Source organism: Protobothrops mucrosquamatus, unplaced genomic scaffold (genome assembly GCF_001527695.2).
Source record: "Protobothrops mucrosquamatus isolate PMUCROS unplaced genomic scaffold, P.Mucros_1.0 scaffold1587, whole genome shotgun sequence".
Lineage (NCBI taxonomy): Eukaryota > Metazoa > Chordata > Lepidosauria > Squamata > Viperidae > Protobothrops > Protobothrops mucrosquamatus.
Window position 1 is genome coordinate 154,264 of NW_015387750.1, and position 9,072 is coordinate 163,335.

General features: G+C 40.7%; 1 protein-coding gene across 1 annotated transcript in view; it reads left to right on the forward strand.

Moving 5' to 3' along the window:
- HRG (histidine rich glycoprotein) overlaps positions 1-7,556 on the forward strand; it is a 32,737-nt gene extending 25,181 nt beyond the window's left edge. The window contains exons 9-13 of the mRNA XM_029285377.1: positions 1,860-1,944; positions 3,069-3,241; positions 3,348-3,371; positions 4,621-4,731; positions 7,464-7,556. Of these exons, the coding sequence (XP_029141210.1) occupies positions 1,860-1,944; positions 3,069-3,241; positions 3,348-3,371; positions 4,621-4,731; positions 7,464-7,556 (486 nt within the window). The remainder of the gene's footprint in view (positions 1-1,859; positions 1,945-3,068; positions 3,242-3,347; positions 3,372-4,620; positions 4,732-7,463) is intronic.
- The last annotated feature ends 1,516 nt before the right edge of the window (positions 7,557-9,072 follow it).

Sequence of the window (9,072 nt, forward strand, 5' to 3'; positions counted from 1 at the left end):
CTTTCAATAACAATCCTGCCTATCAGGCCCAGAGAAAGTCACCTGACCCCTGAAGACCAATAGAAGGAAAGAATCAGATTCTGTTAGGTGGGGGGGAGGAGGGGAGAGAGTTTAGGTTTCTTTTCTTGACTGGAGTCCAGGATGAGGGGTGATGACCTCCAGCAAAGTTGAAAGTTATTGAGTTAGAAATAGGATTTTTGGGGGGACACAAACTCTGCACTGGATGTGTAGAAACTGATGTTGTTTTCATAAAATTCTTCGAACTACTTTATTAGACCATATTTGCAAGCTCATATCCCAGTGATGGCGAACCTTTTAGAGACTGAGTGCCCCAAAACCGGCCCCACCCCTGCTCTGCCCATCCCGCCCGCATCCCGCCCACCTGCAGGGCCACTCACCACCTCAACGGCCTGCCACAGATCCCGCAGGCGGTCCAGCAGCGCCATGGCGGCCACGCCCTCCGCCTGTGCCCCACAGCATCAACTCTGCAACGGGGTGCAAGGGCAGTCTTGTCCCCCCTGCTCAGCTGCCATGTCCTTGGCTGCGCTGCTTCACGAGGGCCACGCTCGGGGGCGACTCCTCTGGGGGGGCTGCTGGTGAGGGCGCCATGGGCGGAGGTGGGGCAGGGGCAACGGCATGCATGCCCATAGAAAGGGCTCTGAGTGCCGCCTCTGGCACGCGTGCCATAGGGTCACCACCACTGTCATATCCACTAACACAAACGTACGTGCCCACAGGGGGAAAAAAAACCATAAGTGAAACATTGGTGTCCCAATGGGTGAAAGATTTGCGAGATTCCAAATATAAAGAAAAGAGAATATTTACGGCTCAGGGTTGCAGCTTTTTTGAATCATAGGTAGATTTAAAAGAGACAATCAAACAGTCCAAAAGGAAACGAAAAGATCAAAAGATCTCACCAGCAATCAACACCCAAAGAAGCAGAAATTAACAGCACGATTAACACCAGACCAACAATCAAGAAGCAACAATATCCTAATCAAGGAACTACCAACTCAGATAAAACAATCTTACAATAAACAACAGCCCAGTCAAAAACACTCCCGCAAACATTGCAAGACAAGCTACCAGTATATAAAATGAGGGGGAAAAACATACTCCCTTCTAGCACTGATGATGTTACCTAGTTTGATAATGAAATGTCTGCAAGAAAACAACCAAGCTCAGACAACACCAAGGACATCACAGGTTTTCCAAATAGCTTTTTGTGAGAAAAATTTCAGTTTTTCCAAAAACATGTCATACCATGATCATAGTGATGATTCCCACAAATTTTAATACTTTGTTGCGCCCTCATCCCTTTTCTTCCTGTTGAGATGTATCGGTTCCTTTCTCAAGGAAATGAAGGCCTGTTTATTAGTACCAGCCATGCAATCATGATAGATGTTTCTATGAGTGTTTCCATTGATCAGCTCTAAATGATGCCAATTGACGGCTTAGTCCAGGGATCTCCAACCTTGGCAACTTTAAGACTTGTCGACTTCAACTCCCAGAATTCCTCAGCCAGCTTTTCTGGCTGAGGAATTCTGGGAGTTGAAGTCCACAAATTTTAAAAGTTGCCAAGGTTAAGGAGCCCTGGCTTAGTCTACATTCTATAGCTCTCTTGTTCTTTCTGTTTTCCCCCTTCCTGGTCAACTAATAGTAGAAGGATATATAAGAGCATAATAGGATCCAGAGATAATGTAATAGAATAATACATATAAGGGAATGAAGATAGGCACTTCATATTAAAGGCTATGAAAGTGATAAGTTCTGTTTCTTAACAATGGAAAGTGGATTTACACAACTCCTGATATTTAACACAGAGTTAAAATTGATGTCTCTTTTTGCTTTTCTTATAGCACTGTGGAACCTGCACAGCTGTAATTGACATTAATGAGTCACAACAATTTACCTCCATTGAACAAAATTGCAAAATTAAACCAGGTAAGTAAATTTTTAAGTTAGCATTCTGAAAAATCACCCTTTTTCTACCTTGCTCCTGATAATAATGGAGAAAAAAAATCAGTGACCAGATTTAAACCAATACTTTGGGGGGGTGGAGTCAGGAAAGGATGGTACCACAGTAACCCGAGCTTCAATTTCCAGTCTGTAACTCAGTTCATCATGAGCCAGACTACAGTTAAGAAGTGAATCGCTCAGCTGAAAAATAAGGAATTGCATATTGTTGAAATAGAATGTGCAGGGGAAATTGTTTGGGCTTGTTGAATTTTTGGAGAATGATTAAGGGCTGAATGGTGACCTTAAACCTTAACTTTTAAACTGTAAAAAAAATCATTTTGCCCCTTAAAAGTGCTGCACTACAACCCTATACATTCCTACCTTATACGTTGTATTCAGAACTCCCAGAATTCATAGCTAGAAGAATACTGGAAAGGCATTCTGGGAGTTATAGTCCTAATAGACTTGGTCACCAGGAGGGTAGAGTTGGAGTAGGGTGCTGTGCATCTTTTTGTCTAGCAAGATTATACAAGCCAAACATATATTGGCTGGGACTAGACTCACTTTTTATATGAATGTGCAAACTACCATATGTGCAAAGTTAGATGTAATAAACCCCAATGTTTAAAAGGGAATGGACGACCCTTAAATATGAACAGGCTATATTGCTGAAATTGGGATCAATGTTCTTCTTCTTTGAGCTGGCAACATCTTGATGCCACGTGTTTTTGATATACAGCCTGTTTCACCAATTTTCAGCGGTTCTTGGAAGTACTGCATAGCTTCAGCACTTTGTTGGCTCAAGGAAGGACAATGCTGTCTGCCATTTTTGATAATGGGCAGCACTGTATAGTGAAATGGAATAAAGCATTCTTTTTATATGCACAAATTAGAAGCCCTGATGAAACCATAGATAATAACCACCACTAACAAACTCCAAATTGCTACAGAACAATTTGCACTCGTACAATTTTTTGCATTGGCCAAATGTGTTCATTAATCTCTTTCAAAAAATAAGATCGATGCAAGCTGCCATTCTTGTATTTTTTTTTCCTTTTTCAGAATAACCCGATATAAACCCTGTGTTTTTATTTATATATTTTCAATAGCTGAAGACAATAGGAGATCTCTTGCTCAAGAGTGTCCTGGTTGCCACAGCCTGATTGCTGCAGACAGTCAAGAACTGAAGAAGCCTCTGGAAGATGTTGTGAAATTATTTAACCTTAAAAGCAGCAGTGACTTTTATTTCAAAATTGTGGAAATAACAAAAATATCAGGAAAGGTGTGAATTCTGACTCTACCACTGTATTTCAACATAGATTTTTTAAAAAAAAAAACGGTTTGAGGTAGAGAATTATCTTTTGAGCTTGCCTCTTTTCCCAATTCAGCTGGCCTCGTACAAAGTTGATATTGTAATGGAAGACCAATGATTTATATGTTTGAATTTCCCCCAAATAGGTGGGTGGGTCAACTAGGGATGTAGCTTGGAGACACCAGATTGAGAAAGCATGCAGAAATTGTGTTGGTAGATGATGAGTCTGATAAAGCACATATTTGTGTGGCAGAAGATTTCAATTTGAGCTCTAGGCAACTCCAGTAAACATGAGAAAGATTCCCGACTCAAACTTTAGAGTGTCTTACTGGTGAACATCAACAATATTGGGCATGAGCATCAGTGGTTTTATTTGATCCATGACAGTTTCTTATATGCCTCTAAGGGAAAATAACAACAACAACAATAATAATAATAAATGATGATGATGATGATGATGATGATGACAATGATAAAGTTGGAAGGGATCTTGGACGTCATCTAGTTTAACCCCCTATACCAGGCATGTCAAACTGCCGGCCCACGAGCCGGCTGTGTCATGCCAAAACCAAGCCCACTCCATTGCCAGCAATGGGGGAAAAGTCCTGATATGTCACATGACATCATGTGATGTCGCGAGTTTGACATTCCTGCCCTATACCAAACCCAAATGGTTGTCCAGTCTCTTCTTAAAAACTTCCAGTGTTGGAGCATTCACAGCTTCTGGAGGCAGGTTGTTCCACTGGTTAATTGTTCTAACTGTCAGGAAATTTCTCCTTAGTTCTAGGTTGCTTCTCTCTTTGGTTAGTTTCCATCCGTTGCTTCTTGTCCTGCCTTCAGATGCTTTGGAGAACAGCTTGACTCCCTCTTCTTTGTGGCAACCCCTGAAATATTGGAAAACTGCTATCATGTCTTTTCATTAAACTAGACACACCCAATTCCAGTATCCGTTCTTTATATGTTTTATCCTCCAGTCCCCTAATCATCTTTGTTGCTCTTTCTAGAGTCTCAACATCTTTTTTACATTGTGGTGACCAAAACTGGATGCAGTATTCCAAGTGTGGCCTTACCAAGGCATTGTAAAGTGGTATTAACACTTCATGTGATCTTGATTCTATCCCTCTGTTGATGCAGCCTAGCACTGTGCTGGCTTTTTTGGCAGCTGCAGCACATTTTTCCTTGCCTGTTTCACTTGCTTGTTTTTATTAGAATCCTAGAGAATTGGGGGCCATTGAATCCAACATGAACTAACCAGACAGCAAGCCAAGTTTTTTTGTTCTTCGTGGGTTTATGATATTCAGCATCCAGTCTAAATACAGTTGCTAATCATTTTTCTCCTTGAATTTCAGATGCTGGTTGGACACGTATATCGAATTGACTTCAAAACTCAGAGAACAAATTGCTCCAAGACTGAAGTTGAGAAGCCAGATGAGAACAACTGTACTGCTGTGAAAGGCGGGGTAAGACACTAGGATTAGTTCAAGAGGAATATTTTACTTAAGGGAATGAGTTAATTTTGAAGCAGATTCTTGAAACAGGACATTGGTGGGAAATGTTGCACTTCCCTATGGATGCATACTAAGCCTTGAGATAATCTTGAGGTAATCTTTCTGCTAAGACAATGTGATGTAGGTCTACTCAAGATCTAAACACAAGTTAACAAAACGCCGGTGCCCAAACAAACCATAAGATTAAAAGGATGGCCTCATTCACCCAATATGCCCACTTTAATCTACCTGGACTCATTACTTGGTTTAGTATTGGGCTATAATTAAGTGAAGCAGATCTGTGCTCCAGTTTGCCTCAACTTGCTGTTGAATCAGTTGGAAAGCCCAAGATCCCACACTGGGGATGGGTTTTTTTGCATGCGTGCACAAACATGCGCAATCACATATACACAGATGTAGGTCATGATTTTATGGCTTTAATTTATACTCCTTTGTTCTGGATTGTGTAACCCTGACTAGAGCATGTAGATCTGTATGTTAGAATGTTTGGCATTTATTGGGTTAAGTGCTGTCTCCTTAAGAGATGGCTTATGGGTAATGTAGTTTAGCTAGTCAGCAATCCCATGTTAACAGATTTGTAGGAGGAGTTTCTGAGCTCATCACAGGATATCCTAGCCATGTGCCAGTTGGGAATGCTTTTGTCTGAGTTAAGCATGGGGCCACCGCAGGACTCAGATGGTCCCCTTCCACGTAAGAAGTTGATGTGGAGGAATTAATGATTTTACCACTAATAAAGATGAACAGATGTGTATTATCCAGAAGCAACAACCACAACTGCAAGTATTTCCTTCTGAATTAAATATCTGTTTTGGAATCATCTTTGTTTGAGTTATCTGTCTGGCCTTGGATTAAAAAGCATCTTAATTCTGGATCAGAACATCCTTGCCTCAATGTTTTGAATGAATTCCTGTTCCTCCAAGAAAGAAATCATAGATAAAAAACCACTATTCAGAAAACAAATTTTAAAAATGATCAGCATTTGGGAAAAGAGAACATTTTTCCAAAATGCCAGTCAAAACAGAATTATTCTACATTGTATTTTATTTTTATGCCAGTATTTTACAAGAAATGAGCATTTGCGTTTCTGTTTTGTTTGGCTGACAGGAACTGATGTCCTGCCATGCCTTAGTTTATGTGAGACCCTGGGAGCCATCAGTCAAACCAGAGGTGACCTGCACAGAGGACCAACCTTTACAGGTATCCAAAGCTGTCTTCACCCTCTCCTCCATCACTCTCTCTTTTTAATACAGAATGCAATAATCAGTGTATAGGCCCAGAAATATTGGTATATTTCCCAAGGAACTGGTAATCGGTTTTTCAGATATTCAGTTATGGAGATAAATTAGAGGAAGTGGTAGAGAAGAAGTCCAGAGGTATGAATTGTATTCCTGAAATTGTTCCTCTTAAAAATGGATAAAAGCTCATTGGTGTTGAAGGGTAGGATACATCGTCAAGAGCAGGTGTTCTTAATTTGGATCACATTTCCCTTAATTGCTAGGGATAGAGCAGGGATCTCCAATCTTGGCAACTTAAAAATTTGTGGATTTCAATTCCCAGAATTCCCCAGCCAGCCATGCTGGCTGGGGAATTCCGGGAATTGAAGTCTGCAAGTCTTAAAGTTGTCAGGTTTGGAGACCCCTGGGATAGAGACTGCTGATCAATACATATAGAGGCCACCAAGCTAAGGAATAATGTTTAAAAGTTTTGCTTTGTGAGTTTAGTACCAGTGCAGAGTGATTGCCAGTCACCATCATGATATTATTGCTTGCCTTCTTCCTACACAAGGCTCCCCGTCCTTCAGATTGACGTGATCTGTCATATAACCATATGACACACTGCTTTAGATACCCAACTGGTCCAGACCTCCAAAATGCTTCTGCATCACACTCAGCAAACCAAAACCTAGCCAGCCAGCCAGCCTGGCCATCTATCCATGCATTCATGCATTCATCCATCCATGCATCCATGCATCCATCCTTATTTGTTATTTATTTATATCCCACCTTTATTATTTTTACAAATAACTCAAGGCAGCAAACACACTTTCCTCCTTCTATTTTGCCCACAACAACCCTACGAGGTGGGTTGGGCTGAGAGAGAATGGCTGGCCCATGGTCACCCAGCCGGATTTCATTTCCTGATGCGGGACCTGAACGCGCAGTCTCTTGCTTTCTAGCTCAATGCCTTCACCACTAGACCAAACTGGATCTCATATAAGACTGAACCAGCCTCAGCTTCCCTGCTCCCACATGAGTGGCTGAAGGGGGAAAAAAACACTGTCAATCTTCACCAGCTGGGATGAACCAGGGGCATGACTTCCTGTCCCTGCCTCCTTTCGCTCAGAAAGGATCAGTTGCAGGTTGCAACCCAAAACTCTTAGGGAAGGTTACCTTCAGTTTTCTGCAGCTGTGTCTTGGATTTTTTTTTTTACCTTCTACTGCTTGCATTGGGTCAAAAACCAATGTCTTGCTTAACCTTCCCCTCAAAGTTTCAGGTGCAGAAAATCCTGGGAACTTGTAGTCTCATGTTCTAGTCTACATGTCTCAAAAACCACAGGAACTCATTGACTTATTTCTGCATTTCACATTTCCGTTCAAGACCTTGATTGCATTTTACTTTTCAAGCTGTCAAAGCCTTTATCCAACCTGTCTGAAAAACCATTTTTTTTGTGTGTGCCCTTCCAGACTACTGAATTGGGAGAATCCAAGAATTCGGAGTTTGAAGTTACCTTCTATGATGACGACGACGATACTATTAATGAGCCCCAGAATTTTTGAAAATGATGAAGTTCTTGGGATTTCTGGCTGCATAAAAGCATAACATTTAAATACAGCTGCAGCCAAGGTCGGTCTGCTGCATCAGCTTGCCTAGCTTCTTAACATTTTGCAAAGTACAGTAGTATAGTCAAAGGAGAACTGTAATTCAGTCAGCCAGCCAGCAATATGCACAACTGCCTTTCGCAGAACCAGTGTTGCCTGCATTCAGCCTTGGAGGGGGAAAAAATTATCTGGAAGAGAAAGGGGCCTTTGCATGTCTAAAGAAGCTCAGTGGGTGAATTATGTTACATTTCTCTGCAGTCAATCAGGGTGGAATTTCAAATATGATTATTTAATTTTATTATTTAATGTAAATTGGCAAATTTACAATAATGGCACTAATTCAGTACAATGATATGAATTAGTCCACTCTTTTTATTACTGGATTGACATACATTTGTTTGTATACCTTTCCTTGGTTATCATAAATAAAAGACATATATCAAAATATCGGTGGACTAAATTTGCTTCATTTGAAATATCAGAAAAGTCACTGAAGGCTTAGCCAAACTTATGTCTTCAGAGCCCAAATTGATGAGCAATGCACAACTTCTCAAAATGAAGGCATCCCTCCCTCCACAAAGAAGAGGGAGTCAAGCTATTCTCCAAAGCACCTGAAGGCAGGACAAGAAGCAATGGATGGAAACTAATCAAGGAGAGAAGCAACGTAGAACTAAGGAGAAATTTCCTGACAGTTAAAACAATTAATCAGTGGAATGACTTGTCTGTAAAACTTCTATCACTGGAGGTTTTTAAGACTGGACAACCATTTTTTTGAAATAGTATACGGTTTCCTGTCTGGCAGGAGATTGGACTAAGACCTCCAAGGTCCCTTCCAAATCTGTTACTCTATATTATTCAGTTATCTACATTCCTGAAACGTATCTGCAGCCTCTACTTAATTTTCCAGTTCTTTTGCAAGCAATTTCAGGAACATCTGGCAAGGGGAGTTAAAAAAAAAAAGATGGCTATGACCACACAATCATTTTTGACCATCTTTCCCCCTCACAGATATTCCTGCAAGTAAGTAATTCAAATAACCTTTTCCTTCTCTGACCACCCACAGAATTTGCAGAATGTTCGCTTGTGACAATGTGCCATTTGCTGGACTTCTGCTCTAGAGCCTGACTTCTACAGGAATATTATCTTCAATAAAAGAAAGTTCTCCATCCCTGATTAAAGAAAACAACTCATTTTTTTTCTCCTTCCTTGGAGTACTTTAAAATAGCAAGATGAAAAGAAGAAGAAATCATTGTATTTCTGATGGCCCAGCAATTCCACCATAATTTCTACTGTGGTCATGGCCATAATTATCTCATCAAGCTTGGCAGCAGAGAAGTAAAAGCTACAAATCTTGGAAAATATTTATATTCCATTCTTTCTCCCTTTGAAATGTACTTGCAGGCAGTCCTCAACTTATAACAGTTTGGTTAGTGACCATTCAAAGTTACAATGGTACTGAAAAAGGTCACTTATA